This window comes from Scyliorhinus torazame, chromosome 5, assembly GCF_047496885.1.
Source record: "Scyliorhinus torazame isolate Kashiwa2021f chromosome 5, sScyTor2.1, whole genome shotgun sequence".
Lineage (NCBI taxonomy): Eukaryota > Metazoa > Chordata > Chondrichthyes > Carcharhiniformes > Scyliorhinidae > Scyliorhinus > Scyliorhinus torazame.
Window position 1 is genome coordinate 288,411,765 of NC_092711.1, and position 25,186 is coordinate 288,436,950.

The following is a 25,186-nucleotide window of genomic DNA, read 5'->3' on the forward strand; positions in this document are numbered from 1 at the left end:
GTAGCCTTGTGGATAGCACAATTGCTTCACAGCTCCAGGTTCGATTCCGGCTTGGGTCACTGTCTCTGCGGCGTCTGCACATCCTCCCCGTGTGTGCGTGGGTTTCCTCCCGGTGCTCCGGTTTCCTCCCACAGTCCAAAGATATGCAGGTTAGGTGGATTGGCCATGATAAATTGCCCTTAGTGTCCAAAATTGCCCTTAGTGTTGGGTGGGGCTACTGGGTTATGGGGATAGAGTGGCGGTGTTAACCTTGGGTGCTCTTTCCAAGAGCCGGTGCAGACTTGATGGCCCGAATGGCCTCCTTCTGCACTGTAAATTCTAAGATCTATGATCTAATTTTGTTGTGAGCCCTGATGTCTTCTGTCAACAATGCAAAATGAATATATCATACAAAGATAATTGGCATATTGGATAGATTTCAAGACTGTTAATGATATTTTTGCTTCTGTAATTTAATATAATTGAAACTCTGATTGAATCATGGCTTTACTATGAACTGCTCCTTCTGTTCTATTTGATACATAGTCTGTAACGAACATTCTTTTTTTAAATTTTAACCTCCAAAATTCAAGGAGCTCTATTTTTAGATAAAGTGGCTCTGCGTATTTGGAGTAAATACTCCAGACTACCGGGGAGCCGTTTGTGGTGGTATGTATTAGGGGTAATACGGTACACCACATGTCGACAGGCTATTGGTGGAGGGATGCCAGGTCCTGATAGGATCTGCCACCTACTGGACTCCACCCAGAAATGCCGGTATAAGAACCCAGTTTTTCCCTCCATTTCCCTCAGCAGTTGCATTCTGTAACCATGCTGCTGGGGATAAAGTTCTGCTTAATAAAGCCTTCAATTGACATTACCTCAACCTGCCTCGCATCATATTGACGGTGCTACACCGTTTGCTGACCTGCATATTCTGCTTTTTAACATTTATTGCTTAATATTCAAACAAATCTGCTTCAATATGAATGCAATACAGTAAAAAGGATTTATTCCATAGAAGTAACCGCATTACGCCAACAAAATGGTGTTTCATAAGTGAAGAACCAGCCGTACCAGCCTCCCCGAACAGGCGGCGGATTGTGGCGACTAGGTGCTTTTCACAGTAACTTCATTGAAGCCTACTTGTGACAATAAGCGATTTTCATTTTCATTTCAAGAAAAAAAAAGAATGTGCACACATGTGAATTGAAGCTTGGGTGTCGCTGACTGCTGAATCAATACAGTTCCTCCTTATGAGCAGAAATACATTCCTGTGATTCACATACTGAGACAAAGGTTCACTGAAACTCACCCAAGCTTGAAGAATTTGTTGCAATTTTTGTACATTGATTGATATCTGTGATAGAGTTACTTACTTGATGGTGAACTTTCTACTTTGGGATGTCGTTATTGAGGAAAGATAGGAAAACTTTCACTTTCCAAACCCATTTGACACGATCAAGGAAATTGAGTTCAGGAAGAACTAAGCTGTAAGGAGGGATGGAATGAGAAAAAGACACTTACCAAACTTGCAGACCTTGTACAATCCATCCTCTTATGCATTCTAACTCAGCTGTCAGTCACCTGAGGAAATGTTCTTCAAAGTTCACAGGTCACCCAATAAAGAATGTTGGGTAAAACACCGCAAGATCAATCTATGTTCATACCTCTATTATCTAATATGAACCGGTTCATTTTCACAGATGATATTTCCAGCAAAGATCATTATCAAGTCCCATCAACATTTGATGATCTCTATTTGTATGGAACAGGCCCGAAGGGCTGAATGGCCTACTCCTGCTCCTAGTTTCCATGTTTACCTACATAACCTTAAATTGCTATTATAAACTCATATATTCTAGTTAATTTTGAAGGAGTTTACCAACAGATTACTTATTCACTTGAGATCCAGAGTAAACATTTCTCCCTCCTGTGTGACATCGGTATGTCATTACTCTTGTTTATGGTCCTTTGGTTGTACTGGGGTCGGTGTTTCAAAATAAGGAGTTGCCCTTTTAAGACAGAGATGAGGAGAATTTCTTTTCTCTGAGGATCATGAGTCTTTAGTGGTACAGCTTCTCAAATGGCAGTGGAAGCAGAAGCAAGGATTTATTTGCTCCCGTTCATGTCTGTTGAGTTTGGTGGCAAGAGTGAAAAATATCGCAAGGTCAAAGTTACTTCTCACTTCGATGTAAAAGCAGGAAGTAATCATCCCCTCCCCCTGCCAGTGGCGGATAGTGTTTTCTACCATTCAATGTCAGAAACCTCATTGAAATACATTAACATATTATCGGGTCCATATACCGGAATCATACCCCACATCCAAAAATGCATCGATGGCAGCATGATGTCAGAACAGTGCAAAGAACGACTGGTCTCAGAAGACGTGCATCTGTCGAGCAGTACTCAGAGGGGCGCTCGGAGGTGAGTGCAGTGCTCGGGGGAGGGGGTTGAGCCAGGGCGATTCCAGTTTGATTCCAGGATGGTTCCAGGGGGTTTCACCTGGGTGAAGAATGTTTCCTTATGTTTGCGCTGCGCGCTTGGGCAACCTTTAAATATGGCACCCATACCATCGACTCACTGGGTTGATGGTGAGGGAGGCGATTCAGAGGTCGCCCGCCGTACATCGTTGGACCCCTGTATGTCTTTTAACACTGAGTGCCATACTATATGGCGTAAAAATTTGCCATTGCCGTTGGTGGCCTCAATGCCATTTTTCTTGCCCAACATTGTACTTTGCCAATATCCTAGAAAATCTCACGCAGAGTCTTTAGATTTTTTTTAAAATTCATTCAAGGGATGTGGGCTTTGCTGCCTTGGCCAACATTCAGTGGCCATCCCTAATTGACCTTGAGGAGATGGGGGTGAGCTGCTTTCTTGAACCATTGCAGTCTATGTGGTGTAGGTACACCCACAGTGCTATTAGGGAAGGAGTAAAGCAGTCTTTAAGGTAGATCTACACAGATTCTTGAATAACAATGATGTGTTGGGTAGGCTGGGTCGATGTGCACTGCACTTGATGCAGTGTAGCGAGAGACAGACCTCCAACACTTGATAAGATGCAACACGATTTTATTTAACATCTAAACTATTATACATGTTCAACTGTGGGTTGACACTATGCTGATTTGACTGGATACTAGCCTAACCAGACTTACTAGCTACCACATGGTGTTTGCACTGGCCAGCTCACTAACTCTGACTGTCCCAGAGGCTGGGTCCCGAGAGAGCGGGAAAACTGGTGCCCTCTGGCTTTATAGTGGTCGTGTCCTGTCTGGTGGTTGGCTGCTCTGTTCTGTGTGCTTACTGGTGATCCTGTGTGTCAATCACTGCCTGTCTGCACTCCATTATATACATAGATGTATATTATGACAAACAAAGGGCTGAACAGTTTTCAGGTAGGCAGGAATGTGGGGTTGATGTTACAATCAGATCAGCCATGATTTTATTGAATGGTGGAGCAGGCTTGAGGGGCCAACTGGCCTGCTCCTGCTCCACCATATGTTCATAGGTAGAATGTGCTTATAAAAGAAATGGCAGTTGTCTTTCTGAAGAGGAATTCCAATTAAATGATAATTAATGATGAATTATGCTTAGCTTTTATGTGATAGTTGAACTAGGAATTAGATTGATTTCAACTCACTCATCTTTATAACCAGATGAGTGAACCTGGGTACAAATTTTCAGACCAAATTCCCAGAGGCAAATGACAATGTTCCAACTCCATTCATCCTCCAAATGTAATATCCTGAGAGCAATAGAGAGCAAATTTCAACTGCTTCTCTTTTGTGAGCATGTGGATTTGGTTGCCTCTTCACTGAGCATATGTAATGAATGGTTCAGCCTGACTAGGAAGAGGATTAGTTAGGAACATGACATATGGTCTTTCTATCTTGCTGCTAAAGCAAAGCCGCATTCAAATCAATGGTGAAAATGTAAATGTGCATCTTCCTGCTTAGTATAATCTTTTAGCCATGAATAAAAATTTAAATCAAGCAACGTTTCGCAAAATACCAGGCTGGTAGCAGTCGTTAGAACTTCAGTTTTCCTATTGACTTATCTGCAAAGCATACACAGAATTGCCACTTGCTCTTCAATGAGCTCAACATCAATTTTCAGGTGATTGTTATGTGACTTCTCATGTGGCATCTCCCTGGAGTGGTCCACAGCTCACGATCATCCTCAAATGATCTCACCTAGCTTGTTATGTGACTCGGCTGCCAACTCTGTTTGGGTTTATTATTGGAAGATTATAATGGGATGGGGAGTGTGTTGTTTGTGGGCTTCCATATGGGGTTCCTTATTGCCACACATCAAGGAACTGGGAAGGAGGAGCCCACTGGGAGTTAACTCCTGTCTTTGCCCCCCCCCCCGGATCCTTATAATCCTGGGGATGATACTGAGCTGACCAGTTAAGTGCCTGAGTGGCACCTAATACAGTGGGCCTTTCCTAAAAGAGGTGACACGGGGCTCTCACTGGCTATCCAGCCAGTCGGCGAGACCTCATCGCCTCCATTTGATATTACTCTCTGTTCACAGTTAGCCCAGTTGTTCTTGTCTTTTTTCAGATGTGAATATTTTGCACCTCTCTCCCAGTAAGCCTCAACCTGGGCTCTTCAATCCCTATGGTAACTAAACCACATTGGCCCTTGGAGAACTCCATTTTCTTCCCACCTTCTGTGTAAAGGTGTTCCCTCAAAATGATATTTTGATCTCTTAGTGGCTATTTTATATCTGCGTTTCCTTTTTGTGGACTAATACTGAAGGAAGCAGTTTCTCCACATTTATCCTAACCAATCCGTTGACAGGGTAAGCACTGAAAGGTTATTTTTACAGGCTGGAGAATCTAGAACATGGGGGCAAATTTTCAGGCTGAAGGACCAATCATTTAGGACCGAGATGAGGAAAGTTCTTCATTCAAAGGCTTATGAGTTTTTGAAACTTTTTTTTTTACCCCAGAGGGATGTGAATGTTTTATCACTAATTATACTCAAGGCCGCGATAGACAGATGTTTGGACTCGCAGGTAATAAGGCAGGAAAGTGAATTGAGGCAGAGATCAGCCAAAATCACACTGAATGGCAGAGCAGGCTCCTGCTTCTATTTCTTAGATTCTTTTGTTCTTATTTTGCTAATAATTTCAGAGATTTCATCAATTCCCTTCTGCATCTTTTCTTTTCTAGAGCAAAACTTCCAGCCTTCTTCACCTTTCTAATAGTCGCACCCCCTTGTTTGCAGTAACTAGTAAATCTTTCCTCCCCTTTCTGCAGTACATCACAATTCTTTTTTCATTCGGAGACCAGCACAGCACTCCAAATGTGAGCTAACCAGGGTTGTATGCAAATTTAGCATGATGTTCCGGCTTTTGTATTCTACTTCTCTAGAAATGAACCCTATTACACTGTTTGCACTCTTACTCACCTTATTAGCGTGTGTTATTACTTTTAGTAATTTATAGATCACTATTCCACGTTTATTTGAAAATCCATCACATCCATTGTCTCCGTCTTTGTCTCCGCTTTCTGTTATTCAAATAATTCAATAAGGTTAATTAAGTTTCCTTTTCGAAATCCATGGTGATTATTATTGTTACATTCTACTTCTCTCGACGCTTGTTTACTTAATCTTCTGGCAAACATTCCGGTATGTTTCACACCACTGATGCGAAAGTGGTCAGTAATACTATCTGCCTTTTTTGAAAGTAGGTTTTGCTGAAAGGTGAAAAGTGATAAAAAGAAATGTCAAGTGAAATATAGAAAGAAGGAAAGGGAAGAGTAGGATAGAGAAACAAAATTAAGTGAAATAAAACTGAAATAGCAATAGCATTGACTATAAACATATATATCCAGTACATAGAACATATAGTACAATTATAACACATTGTTCAAGTAATAGATTTTGATCAAGCCGAATCTTAGCATTGGCAGTTCAGCATTACAGGTCTAGGATTCAGGCACTTCTATTGGACAGTCCACATAATAACTCAGCAAGTTGGTGGGAACAGAATTTGATTCTTCGAAAAGAAGTCGAATACTTAACTGAAACACAAAAGAGCTAATCCTCTCACTTTTTTCAGAGTTTAAACCTCATCCCTGATTTTCCATTCATGTTACCATCTATCATCTGTCTTCGGGTTTCATATATGTAACCATGTACACAGAAAGAAGACACACATGCATTCAAATACACTGTTGGCATAATTATGTCATTACCATGTACAATGATTGTAAACATTTATGCCACACAAGTGTCTGTGGCACCAATCAATCCAGTCGAAACGGTAGTTAACAAGAACTGTGGTTTTAATCAGCTAGGCAGTGCCCCCCAGTAGCTTCTCCCGCACTGAGAGGCTGTCCCGGATCGATGGGTTATATACCTTCTCAGAGGGGCGGAGCCACAGGCGGAGCCAACAACAACATCAACACAACAACAGTAACAGCGAGTAAATACAATAATATATACAACAGCCGTGAGTAAATACAATATATACAACAGCCGTGAGTAAATACAATAATATATACAACAGCCATATGTGGCTCACCACAGCCTGGCAATGACCATCTCCAACAAAAGAAAATCTAACCATCTCACCTTAACATTCAATGGTATTGGGCAGCATAGTGGCACAGTGGGTAGCACTACTGCCTCACGACGCCAAGGTCCCAGGTTCGATCCCGGCTCTGGGCCACTGTCCATGTCGGGTTTGCATATTCTCCCGTGTTTGCGTGAGTTTCACCCCCACAAGCCAAAGATGTGCAGGGTAGATGAACCGGCCACGCTAAATTGCCCCTTAATTGGGTATTCGAAATTTATTTTTAAAAACATTCAATGGCATTGCCTTCACTGAATCCCTCACTAGCAATATCCTGGAGATTACCAGAAACTGAATTAGTCTGGCCATATAAATACTATGGCTACAAAAGCATGTCAGATGGTGCAAATCTGTGGCAAGTAGCTCACCAAGATAACGTGGCAGCAGTGTGTGCCACCTACAAGATGCATTGCAGCAACTCACCAAGGCTCCTTCGATATCACCTTCCAAATCTGCAAACTACCTGTAATTACCTCTCCAAGACACTCACTAACCCAACTTGGAAATATATCACCGTTCCTTCACTCCTTCACTCTCACTGGATCAAAATCCTGGAACTTTTTTATTATTTTAAAAAAAAATTATTTTATTTTTAATTTTAGAGTACCCAATTCATTTTTTCCAATTAAGGGGCAATTTAGCATGGCCAATCCACCTACCCTGCACATCTTTGTGTTGTGGGGGTGAAACCCACGCAAACACGGGGAGAACGTGCAAACTCCACACAGACAGTGACCCAGAGCCGGGATCGAACCTGGGACCCTGGCGCCATGAGGCCGCAGTGCTAACCCACTGCGCCACCGTGCTGCCCACGGAACTCTCTTTCTAACAGCACTGTGGGTGTACCTACACACATGGACTGCAAGGGTTCAAGAAGGCAGCTCACCATCAGCTTCTCAAGGGCAATTAAGTATGGACAATAAATGCTGGCCTAGCCAGCAATGCTCACACCTGTGAACAAATAACATTTTTAAAAACCTTGCATAGGCAATGTACTCAGAAGTGTCATCATCATTCTTGCAATGAATCTTGGACTTACCCCCAAATGAGAGAGGACAAGAGAATTGCCAGCCCTTAGCAGTGCATGACAATTGCTCAAGATCGTGACCAGAGATGGTGTACAAGAGATTACCTATTGAATATGAGAGCATTTGTAAGGATATATTTAATCAGTTTTGGATAATTAATCTTACAAACTCAGCATAAAATAATCAATCACCTTGGTCTATAAATGTTTAAAATAAAATAATTTCAGTTGCCACTTTTTAAGGACTGGATACTTCAGTGAAAAATGTTGCTTGGTGGAAAGAGAAGGAATTGAATTGAACATTTGAAGAATATGCAGTCAAACTAATTAGGGGTAGTAACAGCCTCAAAATCTGGTGAGTCCTGTTCTGTTTTGGTCTGATCTGTTCCATTTTAAAACAGACACTTAGTATCTAAAGTACTTCAGCTGATGGGCCTCTTTCAATACGGAAATTGGGGTCCTATGAACCCCAATTGCTATTTTAGATGAAAACTGGGCAATGAAAGAAAAGAGGCCCTCTAAACGTTTGAGTTCAATTATTTTTGTTTACTCTGGAGGAGCAGCGGAATCCCCCCGCAATCGGCCAGCATATTTTGGACCTCTGTGGTCCCAGAACCTCAACCCTCTAAATCATAATGACACTTCATCACTGGAACCACGCACTCCATCAAAAGCCCAAATCAATCCCATTCTGTCTGCTGACTACAATGTTTCCCGTTGTGTAATCTACTTTTTGATTTGCTTTGATACTCTGAGAAAATAGCTATTGATTAATTAATTTTTTTCTGTTTGACAGGTCCCTCCTTTACTGATGGATGCCCAGTTTTCAGAATTCACTCCAGATATTACACCCATAATGCTTGCTGCGCACACCAATAACTATGAAATTATAAAACTGTTGGTACACGGAGGAGTCTCCATCCCTCGACCCCACCAAGTCAGGTGCAACTGCGTGGAGTGTGTCTCCAGTTCAGAGGTTGACAGCCTCCGTCACTCGAGGTCACGGCTGAATATCTACCGTGCCCTTGCCAGCCCTTCGTTAATAGCCTTGTCAAGCGAAGACCCGATCCTCACAGCCTTTCAACTGGGTTGGGAACTGAAGGAGCTTAGCAAAGTGGAGAATGAGTTCAAAGCTGAATACGAAGAGCTGTCACAGCAATGCAAGCACTTTGCCAAAGACCTGCTGGATCAGGCTCGAAGTTCCAGGGAACTGGAGATCATACTGAACCACCGAGATGATCAGAGTGATGAGTTAGATCCCCAAAAATGCCATGATCTTGCCAAACTAAAGGTAGCCATCAAGTACCATCAGAAAGAGGTAAGACATGGTCATATTTACTTTAATGCAAATCTAAATAAGTGAGCTCATGTCAGAAGCAACATTTTAAGTCATCATATAATTGGCTCCTTCCGTAAACTTTTATTAACCATCATTGTTCCAACTTGGTTAGAAGGACTGAGCCGACTCCTCTCTTTGCCCCACATCTGGGTTGGTTACAATAGAGTTTGAAGTTCTTTTTTAATATGTCATTGCCAATTCAAATTTTACTTAATTTGTACAGCTCGGGCATAAGAATTTAGCCAGCCAAGTACCTTGAGTTAATTAGTAAGGAGTTAGTTTTATTAATAAAACCGCTTGGGTAAAGATACAGAAATTATTAACAAAAATGTTTAAAGTATATAAATATGTCCCAACTTCCCACTAATGCAAAAAAACCCACATACAACTCCCCCAGGCACGTACACAAGAAAATAAACTTTATAGAGTATCAGATGTTAAAACCTGGACAAGTAATAAAAGTAAAGTCAGAGAGGGAGAGAGAGAATGTGTGGGCCTCTACTGTCCCTGTGGCAGGCTCTGTCTGTTAGTTCAAATTCATTCAGTCCATTTTATACACAAGAGCTGGGTTACATGACGTCCCTCTGAATTCAACCTGGAACTTACCTTAGCCATTGTCTCTGAGAGCTCTGTGGATGAGATTTTCATGCTGTTCCCACCGGCAGGATCTTCCAGTCCTGTCAATGGGTACCCCTGTTCCCTGGTGACAGAGGGTGTGAACAATGGAAGAACGTGTCGACAGTGGCAGGACCAGATGATGCTGCCGCCATCCAATGGCGGCCACCTACGCTGATGCAAAACATGCCGTGGTGGGGGTGGGGGCGCAAAATCTCACCCTACGTCTCCAAAACGTGGCTCGTGGCCCTGACAATGCAACTTACTATCTGCTGCAGGCCAGCGTGCTTTGTCTAGCACAAAATGTTCTTTCCAAAAAGTTTCATCTTTTTTCAACGGATGACATTACACCTTCGTAACAACATAATTCATTGGAAATAATTCCTAACCTGCCAGTATGTAAAGCAGCCTAAGCTTTCTAAGCATGGTGCCAGGTGGTACAGGGATCTCAGGACCCTAGTTAGCTTGATATATTTATAATCAAGAAATATACTAACCGGTCACCGATAAAATTGTGCATTGTTAAGGTAACACCAGGTTTCACCATCAGGTGAATTGGGGTTTGAGGGTTTACAACAATTGAACCAGTGCATGTATCCATAATTCAGGCTCCATTTAAAAGGGAGTGTGAGTGACGCATCTGTCACCTCATCGACACGATATGCAATGTTTATGTGGATGAGGGAGCAGTCTGTTATTGTTACAAAGCTAAAAATAGTCCAAATAGTTTGAGTCCAATGCCACTTGCAAGGTCACGATTGCCAATTCTAGGTTCAAATGAGTGATGCTTGCATCTTGAATGCACTGTCTCTTTATAAAAACGTTGAGTGGCCTAACCAGTACTCACGACTGCTGGAGACCAGTTAGTAAACTGCCCGGAAAATATTTCAAATTTTTATTTTCATGAGACAGTTACGCGTCTCCTGGGCCCCCTCAGAAACCCCTGGCCTGTTTCTGGTGAGGCAAGGCCCTTTCCTGGGTTTGCCCCAGGCAGGCTCTCTGATTTCCCATTGATCCATCTCAGCCAGAGAATTGCAGCAGAATGCCTGTTTGACCCCAGCTTGCCTTCAGAATTTAGGACGAAATTCTCCGTAATCGGCGCGATGTCCGCCGACCGGCGCCAAAAACGGCGCAAATCAGTCCGGCATCGCACCGCTCCAAAGGTGCGGAATCCTCCGCATCTTGAGCGGCCGAGCCCTAAACTTGAGGGGCTAGGCCCGCGCCGGACTGATTTCCGCCCCGCCAGCTGGCGGGAAAGGCCTTTGGTGCCCCGCCAGCTGGCGTTGAAATGACATTGCCGGGTGGCACATGCGCGGGAGCGTCAGCGGCTGCTCACGGCATCCCCGCGCATGCGCAGTGGAGGGGGGTCTCTTCTGCCTCCGCCATAGTGGAGACCATGGCGAAGGCGGAAGGAAAAGAATGCCCCCACGGCACCGGCCCGCCCGCGGATCGGTGGGCCCCGATCACGGGCCAGGCCACCGTGGGGGCACCCCCCCGGGGCCAGATCGGCCCACGCACCCCCCCAGGACCCCGGAGCCCGCCAGAGCCGCTTTGTCCCTCCGGTAAGAGAGGTGGTTTAATCCACGCCGGCGGGACAGGTATTCCAGCAGCGGGACTTCGGCCCATCAAGGCCAGAGAATCGCCGGGGGGGGGGGCGCCAACCGGCACGATTCCCGCCCCCGCCGAATCTCCGGTGCCGGAGAATTCGGCAAGGCAACCGGAGGGGGCGGGATTCACGCCAACCCCCGGCGATTCTCCGACCCGGCGGGGGGTCGGAGAATCTCGCCTCTTAATATGAATCAGGGGCGTCATTCTCCGCCGGCGGGAGTCTCCGTTCTGCCGGCGCCCGGGGGTTTCCCGACGGCGTGGGGCTGCCCCACAATGGGAAACCCCATTGACCGGCCGGTGTTACGGAGCATCCCGCCGGCGGGTCGGGGCAGAAATGTGGCGGGGCGGGTAGGAGAATTTCGCTCATGGTTACAGTGGGCGAAATTCTCCCCCAACAGGGCGATGTCCGCCGACTGGCGCCAAAAACAGCGCCAATCTGACGGGCATCGCGCCGGCCCAAAGGTGCGGAATGCTCTGCATCTTTGGGGGCCGAGCCCCAACATTGAGGGGCTAGGCCGACGCCTGAGGGATTTCCGCCCCGCCAGCTGGCGGAAATGCGTTTGGTGCCCCGCCAGCTGGCGGAAATGGCGTTTGGTGCCCCGCCAGCTGGCGCGTAAATGCGGCGCATGCGCGGGTGCGTCAGCCATGGTGGATGCCGTGGCGGAGGCGGAAGGGAAAGAGTGCCCCCACGGCACAGGCACGCACGCGGATCGGTGGGCCCCGATCGCGGGCCAGGCCACCGTGGGGGCACCCACCGGGGTCAGATCGCTCCGCGCCCCCCCATGACCCCGGAGCCCGCCCACGCCGCCTGGTCCCGCCGGCGTAAATCAAAGCTGGCGGGACAGGCAATTTCTGGGCGGGACTTTGGCCCATCCGGGCCGGAGAATTGAGTGGGGGGTCCCGCCAACCGGCGCGCCCGATTCCCGCCCCCGCCCAATCTCCGGTACCGGAGACTTCGGCGGTGGCGGGATTCACGGCGGCCAGCGGCCATTCTCCGACCCGGCGGGGGGTCGGAGAATGACGCCCCGTATGTCACATTTATCTCACCACTTCCAATGCAACTGCAAAGACAGAACATTATAATAGGTAATTATGGCAGGACGTGTTCATGAAATGTAAGTTTTTAATGTATTCAACATATTAATGAGAAGGGCTAGGCCCATTTTGTAGAACACCATCAAATTCTAACCAGGGTAGGAAGAAAGATGAGATGAACCAAATGGAAGCCTGGGGCGAAATTCTCCGTTATCGGCGCAAAGTCCGCCGATCGGCACAAAAACGGCGCAAATCCGACTTGCGTCATGCCGCAAAAATCGCCGCGAAGTCTCCGGCCCGAAATGGGCTAGCAGCAACATGACGGGATCCGCGCTTGCTCACATGGTTCACGCCGTGCAGCGTCATACACGCCGCAGGGCGTGACGGCTCATAACAACGCGCTGCTCCCCCCCACCCGACCGGAACACCCGACCGGAACACCCGACCGGAACACCCGACTGGATGGCTGGCCGCCGCTCAGCCCCGAGGTTCCAGTCACGCGATGTGGAGGCGCTCCTGGACGCAGTGGAGCAGAGGAGGGAGGCCCTGTATCCCGGTCACGGCCGCAGAGTTGCCCCACGCCACAGCCGGCGTCTGTGGAGGGAGGTGGCAGAGGCCGTCACCGCTGTGGCCCTGACAACACGGACAGGCACCCAGTGCCACAAGAAGGTGAACAACCTCGTCAGAGCAGGCAGGGTGAGCCTCCCCCACCCCCCCTGCCCGATATCTATATCCCCCATATCCCCCCTCCCCCATATCCCCCATATCCCCCCATATTCCCCCTCCCCCATATCCCCCTCCCCCATCTCCCCCATACCCCCATATCCCCCTCCCCCATATCCCCCCTCCCCATATCCCCCTCGCCCATATCCCCCATATACCCCCTCCCCCATATCCCCCCTATTCCCCTCCCCCATATCCCCCTCCCCATATCCCCCCTCCCCCATATCCCCCATATCCCCCTCCCCCATATCCCCCCTCCCCCATATACCCATATTTCCCTCCCCCATATCCCCATATCCCCCCTCCCCCATATCCTCCATAACCCCCTCATCCCCCATATCCCCCACCCCCATATCTCCCATATCCCCCCTCATCCCCCATATCCTCCTCCCCCATATCCCCCATATCCCCCCTCCCCCATATCCCCCCTCCCCCATATCCCCCTCCCCCATATCCCCCCTCCCCATATCCCCCTCCCCCATATCCCCCATATCCCCCTCCCCCATATCCCCCTCCCCATATCCCCCATCCCCCATATCCCCCCTCCCCCATATCCCCAAGTGAATCCAGCCCTAACCTTAACCTCTGCGGGCCGACACCGCACGGATGGCGTCCGCGGTGGAGGCAATGGGTGCGACGGTGTCAGGCATGGGGAACGGCTTGCGAGGTCTGGGGCTATCCGTGCAGGCGGCGTCTGTGGCCCAGGACATGGCTGCCCTGTCACAGGAAGCCATGAGCCAGTGCCAGCGCCAGATGGCAGAGGCGCTCAACGCCATGGCCCAGTCTCTGCAGGCCATGGCCCAGTCTCAGCAGGCCATAGCCCAGTCTCTGCAGGCCATAGCCCAGTCTCAGCAGGCCATCGCTGAGGGCATCGGCACCATTGGCCATGTGCGAGCTGGCGTCGCACAGTCACAGACAGGGTTTGCCAATCCCCTGGGCTCCATGGCTGCAAATCTGCAGACCCCTGTCGATACCAGCACGGGTCTCCAGGACTGGCAGCGCCAGATGTCGGGGGGGGGCGTCGGATGGCCAGTCCGTTCGCATCCCCCACCCATGTAGAGGCCTGGGGGCCATCGGGCACCCCGAGGGAGGAGGAGGTGGTGTGGTCCGTCTCGGGTCCCCCTGTAGGGGAGGTCCCGGAACACCGCGCCACCTCGGACTCCCCCCCCCCCCCTTCCGTCCCAGGTGCATCGGGTGGGCAACGGGCAGGACAGGCTGGCAGCTCGCCATCCCAGTCGCCCGGGCCGCAGCCTGGCCCATCTAGGCCAGGACGCCCCAGGAAACGTCCGCCAAAGGGATCCCGTGTCAGAGGGCAGGAATCACAGGAGTCCACCTCCAGTTCTGCTGTACCGTCTGGGGAACCACGTAGACGTAGTCAAAGGGCCCGTAAGGCCAACAATTAGACACTGAGTGAGTTGGCATGGGTGCAGGGCACAGATGAGTTTTAGGGGCTAGGGCAGGTGCATGAACTCCTTTGGTTATTAAAGTCAATGTTACACCTACAGAAGCTGCCTTTGTGCTGTGTCCAAAGCGTGCGGGGGTGTCATGTACGTTGAGCGCAAGTGTGTGTGTGAGGGGTGGTCTTACCTCAGCCCCAGGTGAGTCTGCCCCTTTCCCCTGGGCCGCCATCAACATCCCCCGGGCAGAGGACGGGACCGTGCGCTGCAGTGTCACAGCCGCATGCAGGGATGGCGTCGGCACTCCGGCGAGGGAGTGGAGAATCCCACCCAGGGAATTTTGGAAAATTAAAACCAATGCCTGGACTAACTCATTAGCCACTTCTTTTAAGACTTGAGGATGAGGTTCATGAGGAGCTGGGGACATGTTAGCAGTACCACTACCCTGGTGATTGAAATGTTCTTGTGTTCATCCCTCCCTTCTATTTCCTGATTTACAGCTATTTCTGGGATGTTGCTTATATACTCTATAGTGAAGACCAATGATAATATACCTGTTCAATTCATCTGCCTTATTTTCCATTATGAATTCCCCAGAATCGCTTCCAAAGGACCAACATCCACTTTGTTTACTCTTTTCATTTTTAAATAGCTATAGAAACTCTCACTATCTATCTTTATATTCTTTCTCTCGTACTCAAGTTTTTCCCTCCTTATTAGTCCTTTAGTTATTCTTTGCTCTCTTTAATATTCAGTGCAATCTTCTGCCACATATCTTTGTGTAATTGTATGCTTTATTTTTAAGTTTGATACTATCTTTAACTTTTCTAGTTAACTGCGGATGATGAGTCCTCCCCTTGGAAATTTTCTTTCTCATTGGAATATGCCTATTCTGTATATTCTGGAATATCCCTTTAAATGTTTGCCACTGCATTTCTATTGACCTATTCCTTAAACTAATTTGCAATATTGACGCACCATTTTCATTTGACATCGGATCCCAAAGGAATGCATCATCCCAATGGCCTATGACACCACCCTCCTCCTATTTGTCGTGAACTCCAATCCCTCTGCAATTGTGTAAAGTCTGCTTTCAAGGCCTGTCGACTCATTCCACATTGGATTGCTTCTTCTTAATGATTCTTTTCTTCATCAACAGCCCCCGAGCATGGAGCTTGGAGAGGTCTGTGGCCTCTAATGTGGGGTCTCCACTGCTGTCTCTGTCTCCACATGCTCATGTTCACTTGTAAACGGTGAGCTTCCAGGTGAAAACACAACGATCTGCCTTACTGCTCCCACCAAAGTGTGAGTATCTGAGCTGGCTCAGGGTCTGCATGACTCCTGTGATTGTGTACCCTCAGAAGAACACCTCTCCTCTGGGGAATAATCATCATCGATTTCCAACAATTGCTGCTGCACTCTTGAAGGCCTTGTGGAAGATGAAAGACAATTAATTAATTCTGGCACGGAAAGATATGCTGCAAGTTATTTCAGTGACTGCTGAAATCACATCAACATGACTGAGTGTCGTATGATGTATGGGTGTTTTTCTTATTGAATTGCGTCAGCAGGTAGCTGGGAGCCATCCATCTCAAATGGTCTGGGACTTTTTGATTTCCAGCATCTTACCTTCTGTGAATGTCATCCGTGAGATATTGGGGAGCCTGCCCTCGCTCCTCTCCCTTGTGTTCTGGACTCACTTCTCCTCCAAGGAGGGAAATTAAAAATGTACGAGGGAGATAATAGAATGTGTTCATCCAATGGATGGAGCGAGGATAATTACAAGAGAGAGGCATTGGTGTAGTGCTCCTGGGGAACACCAGTGCGTCGCTCCACCACCTTCTATTTAAAGCAGACCTGTCCAACTCAAAGCGGCCCATCAAACTTGTTGGACATTCAACTGACTTATGTCTGAAGAATGCTGAAGACTGCTCAGCCAGCACCGAAGATTGGGAAGGTAAGTTTTGAAGATGCTTTCCAGGGCCGAGGCAAGGCAGCTGGAGGAGACGGGTTCAGGTGAGGCGGCCAGAGGAATGGACTGCACTGGCATCTGAGTAAGTGAGTGGCTGGAGAGAGAGAGAGAGAGAGAGAGAGTGTGAGGGGATGGGGGTAGGGAGAGTGTGAGCGGGTGGAGGGACTGTGGGAGGAGGGAGAATGTGGGGAGAGAGTGTGATCTGCTATGTTTGCCTGAGGATGCGAGATGTGGTGTAGCGTTTTTATTCCCTGCTGGCAGCTTTACATGGAATTTACAGCACCAAAGCAGGCCATTCAGCCCACTTCATCTATTTTGCTGAATATGTTCCGCATAAGCATCCTACCACCCTTCGGGATCACATTATCAGGGCAACTGTCAGCATCATTTTTCCTCATGTGTTCATCAACTTCCTTCGATGTATCCATACTAGAATCTTTGGGCTTAATGTTCCGTGTCGGATTTTCCAGTCCCCCCAAAGTCAGTCGATCTTTGAATGGCCTGTCACATTTCATGGCCCACCCCGCCATGACAGGGCTGTTAAATTCCATCCATAGAATGTTTACAGCACAGAAGGAGGCCATTCAGCTCCTTGTCTTTATACCAGTCTCTGTAACAGCAACTCAGCTAGTCCTACATCTCGACCTTTTCCCTGTAGCTCTGTAAAATCAGGCAGTGGATTTCAGATCCAAACCACTTGTTGCATAAAGATGTTTTCCCTGTGTTGCCTCTGGTCCTTTTATTAATCATTAAGTGCAGCACGGTAGCAAAGTGGTTAGCACTGTTGCTTCACAGCTCCAGGGTACCAGGTTCGATTCCCGGCTTGGGTCACTGCCTGTCTGGAGTCTGCACGTTCTCCCTGTGTCTGCGTGCATTTCCTCCGGGTGCTCCGGTTTCCTCCCACAAGTCCCGAAAGACGTTCTGTTAGGTAATTTGGACATTCTGAATTCTCCCTCTGTACCAGAACAAGTGCCACAACGTGGCGACCAGGGGCTTTTCAGAGTAGCTTCGTTGCAGTGATAATGTAAGCCTACTTGTGACACTAATAAAATTGTTATTATTATTAGCCTTAGGGTGGCATGTGGCGCAGTGGTTATACTCAAAACCTCTCACAATGAAGGCCAACATACCATTAGCCTTCTTTACCGCCTGCTGCACCTGCAAGCTTACCTTCAGCGACTGGTGCACAAGAACACCCAGGTCCCGCTGCACACTCCCCTCTCCCAATTTACAATCATCCAGGTAGTAATCTGTCTTCAGTGTCTGAGGAGTCATGAATGATGCTGAACATTGTGCAATCATCAGCGAACATCCCCACATCTGACCTCGGGCGTCATTCTCCGACCCCCCGCCGGGTTGGAGAATCGCCGGGGGCTGCTGTGAATCCCGCCCCCGCCGGTTGCCGAAGTCTCCGGCACCGGATATTCGGCGGGGGCGGGAATCGGGCCGCGCCGGTTGGTGGGCCCCCCCCGCTGGATTCTCCGGCCCGGATGGGCCGAAGTCCCGCCGATAAATTGCCTGTCCCGCCGGCGTGGATTAAACCACCTTTTGAACGGCGGGACAAGGCGGCGTGGGTGGGTTCGGGGTCCTGGGGGGGGCGCGGGGCGATCTGGCCCCGGGGGGTGCCCCCACGGTGGCCTGGCCCGCGATCGGGGCCCACCGATCCGCGGGCGGGCCTGTGCCGTGGGGGCACTCTTTCCCTTCCGCCTTCGCCACGGCCTCCACCATGGCGGAGGCGGAAGAGACTCCCTCCACTGCACATGCGTGGGAAACTGTCAGCGGCCGCTGACGCTCCCGCGCATGCACCGCCCGGAGATGTCATTTCCGCGCCAGCTGGTGGGGCAACAAAGGCCATTTCTGCCAGCTGGCGGGGCGGAAGTTCCTACGGCGTCGGCCTCAATGTTGGGGCTCGGCCCCCAAAGATGCGGAGCATTCTGCACCTTTGGGGCGGCGCGATGCCGGTCTGATTGGCGCCGTTTTGGGCGCCAGTCGGCGGACATCGCGCCGTTTCGGGAGAATTTCGCCCATGATGTTGGAAAGAAGGGGCGAAATTCTCCGGTATCGGCGCGATGTCCGCCGACCGGCGCCAAAAACGGCGCAAATCAGTCCGGCATCGCGCCGCCCCAAAGGTGCGGAATCCTCCGCATCATGGGGCGCCCAGCCCTAACCTTGCGGGGCTAGGCCCGCGCCGGACTGATTTCCGCCCCGCCAGCTGGCGGAAAAGGCCTTTGGTGCCCCGCCAACTGCCGCGGAAATGACATTGCCGGGCGGCGCATGCGCGGGAGCGTTAGCGGCCGCTCACGGCATCCCCGCACATGCGCTGTGGAGGGAGTCTCTTCCACCTCCGCCATGGTGGAGACCGTGGCGAAGGCGGAAGGAAAAGAGTGCCCCCACGGCACAGGACTGCCCGCGGATCGGTGGGCCCTGATCGCGGGCCAGGCCACCGTGGGGGCACCCCCCGGGGCCAGATCGCCCCGCGCCCCCCCCCAGGACCCCGGAGCCCGCCCGCGCCGCCTTATTCTGCCAGTAAGGTAGGTGGTTTAATCCACGCCGGCGGGACAGGCATTCTAGCAGCGGTAAAATCAGTAAAATAAATTGACAGAAAAAACCTGACATAATCCCAGCATGAGGTGATCATCCTGCATATCCAGGGCTGTGATAGTGCTTTTTTAAAATTATGACATTTGATGTGAACTAATGACGACAGACGTTTTTGTACACTTGGTCCTCCTGTCCACACCCTCACATAATGCATGAACTTTGAACCTAATAAAATCAAAATCCTGCGATGCTGGAATCTGAAACAAAAACTGAAAATGCTGGGAAAAGTCAGCAATGTCAGGAAGCGCCTGTGGAGAGGGAAAATAGAGTTAATGGGCGGGATTCTCTCAGCCCAGGGCCGGGCCGGAGAATCGCCGAGTCCGGCGCAAATAGCACCACGCTGCCCCTACACAATTCTCCGCTCTGCAAAGAATCGGCGCCATTGGCACCAGCGCAGCAGGCGTGACACCGGTCATGGGCCGCTCTATGGGCCCCCCCCCCCCCCCCCCCCCGGCGATTCTCCACCCGGGATGGGCCGAGCAGCCGTTCCGACAACCCCGAGTCCCGCCGGCGCCGTTTTAACCTGGTCTTACCCGGTGGGACCTTGGTGTGGAATGGCCCGGGGGCGGCCTGTGGGGGAGAAGGATGGGGTCCGATCCCGGGGGGGGGGCCTCCGCTGTGGCCTGGCCCACGCTCGGGGCCCACCGATTGGCAGGCCGGTCTCTCGGGCTGGGGGCCTCCTTTCTTCCACGCCGGCCCCTGTCGCCCTATGTCATGTTGCGGCGGCGCCGGCGCGGAGAAGGGAGGCAGCGCGTATGCGCGGAAATCGCGCCGGTCCCACTGCGCATGCGCGGACCGGTGGCGCCCACCTGATGCCGGGATTGGCAGCTGGAGCGGCGTGGGTCGCTCCAGTGCCCTGCTGGCCACCTGTAGGGGCCAGAATTGCTGATCCTGAGGCCATTTTGATGCCGTCGGAAAATGCAACGGCGTTTACGACGGCGTCAACACTTAGCCCCAGAATCAGAGAATCCCACCCAATGTTTCGAGTCTGTGTGACTTTTCTTCAGAGTTACCGAAGGTATAAAATGAGGACAGTGTAAATCTACGTCCATCACCTGAGCAGAATATAACCACCCCCTAGCCTCTCTGCGTGACAGTGGCTGTGCATTACTGTAGAATACCGCAATCATTTTGCGATTTGGTTCCCTGTTTATCAGAAGCTGTGTTTTATTAGTACTACATCCAGGAGGCCACTGCTCTCCATTCTCCTGGCACAGGTCAGCTATTACCACAGAAAACCATCTGCACTATTTCAGGGAATAGGGTGGAGTTTGCTTGGATTAATTAGAAACAGGCAGCTCCTAATAGTGTGATGGTGCGCTCATTGAAAATGCAGTAAATTGTAATACTAATGTGCTGTGACATGGGATGATGAAGCCAGTGTTGTGCCAATGATTCCATTTAAAACCAAATGACTGCTCTCAGCTGTGCAGCATAGAAAAGCAGTGAGCAAGACCAGCTGCCTTTCTACGTGGACAGAGGAACTGGGTGCGCTTTTGCACCCCTCCCCCCTGCCAGGCGAACCTCTTGGGTCCAAATGACGTAAGGGGGCAGGGGGAGAGAACAACCTTGAATTGAGGACTTATGAAGCTCAAATGGAGAAAAAAAAATATTGTCCTGATTCCATTAACTTTAATGTTTTTTGTTTTCTTCACAGTTTGTTGCTCAGCCAAACTGCCAGCAATTACTGGCTACATTATGGTATGATGGATTCCCAGGCTGGCGCCGTCGACATTGGGCAGTCAAGCTCCTAACCTGCATTACCATCGGGTTCCTATTTCCAATACTCTCTGTGGTTTATTTGGTGGCTCCTAAGAGCAGGCTGGGACTGTTCATTAGGAACCCTTTTATTAAGTTTATCTGCCACACCGGCTCCTACCTGACATTTCTTTTCCTGCTGTTGTTAGCTTCTCAGCACATTGTCAAGACTGACCTTCACATGCAGGGGCCACCACCAACTGTTGTCGAGTGGATGATATTACCATGGGTTTTAGGTAAAAAAAAAAAATCTCTCCTTACAAACACTTCTTCATTTCGGAGCTATTAGCACGTTATTGTTTCAACCATAGTGCCTTACAGCAGAGAAGGACATTCAGCCTATCATGCAAATACTGTCTCCTTGAAAGAGGCATTCAATTACTTGCCCGCCCATTTCTCCCATAGCCCAGCAAGTTCTGCCTTCTGAAGTGTGTACCCAATTCCCTTTTGGATGTTACTATTGAATCTGCTTCCACGTCCCTTGCAGGTCATGCATTCCAGATGATAGGTAACCTCACAGATTTTGGTAAATAGGGCGGCCAATGGCACCTGCCATTAGTCCTGCCCCCACAAGCTGTTAATATTGCAGTCAGGGCAACAGCATTTCGACTTGAGCGAACTGGGTAATCAACCAGGTATCTCATGAACCAGTCAAATTGACAGACTGAGAAATAAACAGAGGAAGGATTGAGAAGGGGGGTGAATAAGTGTGGATTAATTCAATGTACAATGAGGTAAAGGAAGAGGGGAGGGAAAAAACGATTGGATTAAAAGAGGGAGGAAAAAAAGAGAAAAAGAAAATGTAAACAAAAATGCTTCTTTCAGAATCTAAATTTAATATTAATTTTGACCTCCTAACAATGGATACCTGAAGGAACACGACTCCGCGCATGCAATGATTGCTTTCAGTGCCAGAAAACCAACAATTAAAAATGACCATAAAAGCAAATTACTGTGGACACTGGAATCTGAAACAAAAACAGAAAATACTGGACAATCTCAGCAGGTCTGACAGCATGTTCAAGCTGTGGAAACGTTAGCTCCCCTTTCTCTCCACAGATGCTGTCAGACCTGCTGAGATTGTCCAGTATTTTCTGTTTTTGCATGAAAAATTATCACATGATTAAGTGTGTACTTACGCTTGAAATAGCAACTTTATTTTCTGTGGTTAATGTAGTTTGTATCTGCTGCACAAATACTGCGCCTCCATGGTATTCGATATATGTCAAAGCTGAGGCCAAGAGTGAAATGCTGCTTTTCCACAGATAATAGTGGAGTGGCACATTTTGTAATTGGTATTTGGATTTAGACATGCATCTGCTCATCGCCTGACATTTTGTTGTACCATTTACACATAAATAAAGGCACCTGTTATTAGTCTCATTATCAATTGAACAGTAACATCTGACCCAACTCGCTGTGTGAAGAAAATTCTCCCACCTACCAGCTCTCTTAAGTCTGTATTGTCTAGTTATTGACCCTCCAACACTGGGGACAGTTTCTTCCCATCTGTTCTCTAAACCCTTCATATTTTATAATACCTCTATTAAATATTTCCTCATATTAAATATGGTGCTCTCAAGAAAACAATCTCAATTTCTTCTTCTCTCCCCATGACTCAAGACCCTCATCCCCTGTACCATTCCAGTAAATGTCCTCTGCACCATCTTCAAGCCCTTAATACCCTTCCTAAAGTGCGGTGCCCAGAGTTGGAAGCCTAACCAGTGATTTCCAAAAGGCACAACCTCTTTATTTTTGTAATAAATTCTCCTATTTATAAAGCTCAGGAATTCCCTATGCTTTTTAATAATATCAAAAGATACAGTGACCTGAATGCTGATCCCTTTATCATCTCATCTACATTTAAAACGCTTTATCAAAATCCATTTGTGACTGACTGCTTTTACCTCGTTACCTTGCAAACCGAACAGGCTGAAAACAGATCTTCAAATTAACACATCGGAAAGTGCTTGAAAAAGTGGAAGGAACTAAAACTGGAGGCAACAATAGTGAATCAAATGAAAATGATCTGAATGAAACGTGCCAGATATACAGATACAAAATATATCTCTTTTTCCAGGTTTTATATGGGCTGAAATCAAAGAAATGTGGGATGGTGGGTTCACTGAATATGTACATGACTGGTGGAACCTGATGGACTTTGCAATGAATTCCTTGTATTTAGCCACCATCACACTGAAGATTGTTGCCTATGTGAAGGTGAGTAGTCAGTCAATGTTTTGTCACAGGATTTCAAGTAAATTATAATAATAACTGCATGAAATCTTTTGGTATTATGTTCTGTTTTCCTGTTTTTTTATTAAAAAGCATTCCGTAGTACAACTATAAATTGTGTCCGGCCAAATGTGAACTATGCCAGGAGACAGTATCTTGGGTTATATATTTCTGCAAAATGGTGAAGCGGTTGTGATGGAAGCAATTTGAACTGATGAATTCAGAGTATTAAACAACTGGAGGGCAGTTTTGTGTCCGCAGTCAGTGTGAACGGTAACACGGGCATGAAATCTCGCAAGAATCGGGAACCGAGATTCTCGTCATTGAGATCTCGTTTCCCGATTTCCCCCACCCCTCGCCAGTGACGTATCAAGGTTCGTGCCCACAATGGGAACCCAATTTTAATAGGTCTGCATACTTTTTAATCTCATTACCCAGGCCCCTTCAGCCATACGATCCCCCTCACTGAATAAATATTCAAACCTCGCCACTAATTCTATGATTGTGACGTGACGTCAGGTTTGTAAAAAACAGAATCAGTCGAGTGAATCCCCCAGGGAAAATGGAGACGCCGGACAATGCCCCCGGGTGCTGGAGGGGGAGTTTCTTTAGGTGCAGATCGGGGTGCTGTTTTTAAAGGGTGCCTCGATCTCTGTGGAACTGGCCTTGCCAGCTTTATCAAGACCCGCCCCACCGCAGTGATGGCATAAACCACGGCCCCAAATGGCATTAATGGGGAATTCTGTCATGAATCCAGTGATTAAATCAGGTGAATTCAAGTCAGATTTCGCCTTTATTGTTTTTTATTTATGCACTCTTATAGGATCTATGATCCCTGATTGAGAGAGCAAGAATTTTCTAGAGCGGTTGAATAAACTCGGTTTGTTCTCACTGGAACGAAGGAGGTTGAGGGGCGACCTGATAGAGGTCTACAAAATTATGAGGGGCATAGACAGAGTGGATAGTCAGAGGCTTTTCCCCGGGGTAGAGGGGTCAATTACTAGGGGGCATAGGTTTAAGGTGAGAGGGGCAAGGTTTAGAGTAGGTGTACGAGGCAAGTTTTTTACGCAGAGGGTAGTGGGTGCCTGGAACTCACTACCGGAGGAGGTGGTGGAAGCAGGGACGATAGTGACATTTAAGGGGCATCTTGAGAAATACATGAATAGGATGGGAATAGAGGGATACGGACCCAGGAAGTGTAGAAGATTGTAGTTTAGTCGGGCAGCATGGTCAGCACGGGCTTGGATTTCAGATTTCTGGATAACTGGGGCTCTTTCTGGGGAAGGTGGGACCTCTACAGACAGGATGGTCTACATCTGAACCTGCGGGGCACAAATATCCTGGGGGGGAGATTTGTTAGTGCTCTTTGGGGGGGTTTAAACTAATGCAGCAGGGGCATGGGAACCTGGATTGTAGTTTTAGGGTAAGGGAGAATGAGAGTATAGAGGTCAGGAGCTCAGATTTGACGTCGCAGGAGGGGGCCAGTGTTCAGGTAGGTGGTTTGAAGTGTGTCTACTTCAATGCCAGGAGTATACGAACTAAGGTAGGGGAACTGGCAGCATGGGTTGGTACCTGGGACTTCGATGTTGTGGCCATTTCGGAGACATGGATAGAGCAGGGACAGGAATGGATGTTGCAGGTTCCGGGGTTTAGGTGTTTAGTAAGCTCAGAGAAGGAGGCAAAAGAGGGGGAGGTGTGGCGCTGCTAGTCAAGAGCAGTATTACGGTGGCGGAGAGGATGCTAGATGGGGACTCATCTTCCGAGGTAGTATGGGCTGAGGTTAGAAACATGAAAGGAGAGGTCACACTGTTGGGAGTCTTCTATAGGCCTCCAAATAGTTCTAGGGATGTAGAGGAAAGGATGGCGAGGATGATCCTGGATAAGAGCGAAAGTAACAGGGTAGTTATTATGGGAGACTTTAACTTTCCAAATATTGACTGGAAAAGATGTAGTTCGAGTAAAATAGATGGGTCGTTTTTTGTACAGTGTGTGCAGGAGGGTTTCCTGACACAGTTTGTTGACAGGCCAACAAGAGGCGAGGCCACATTGGATTTGGTTTTGGGTAATGAACCAGGCCAGGTGTTGGATTTGGAGGTAGGTGAGCACTTTGGGGACAGTGACCACAATTCGGTGACGTTTACGTTAAGGGTGGAAAGGGATAAGTATACACCGCAGGGCAAGAGTTATAGCTGGGGGAAGGGCAATTATGATGCCATTAGACGTGACTTGGGGGGGATAAAGTGGACAAGTAGGCTGCAAGTGTCGGACACACTGGATAAGTGGAGCTTGTTCAAGGATCAGCT

General features: G+C 48.6%; 1 protein-coding gene across 2 annotated transcripts in view; it reads left to right on the forward strand.

Moving 5' to 3' along the window:
* Positions 1-25,186, forward strand: part of LOC140421192 (short transient receptor potential channel 5-like) — a 153,802-nt gene that overhangs the window by 63,030 nt on the left and 65,586 nt on the right. For both annotated transcript variants that reach the window (XM_072505699.1, XM_072505700.1), the window contains exons 4-6: positions 8,397-8,918; positions 20,548-20,884; positions 22,729-22,868. In XM_072505699.1, the coding sequence (XP_072361800.1) occupies positions 8,397-8,918; positions 20,548-20,884; positions 22,729-22,868 (999 nt within the window). The remainder of the gene's footprint in view (positions 1-8,396; positions 8,919-20,547; positions 20,885-22,728; positions 22,869-25,186) is intronic.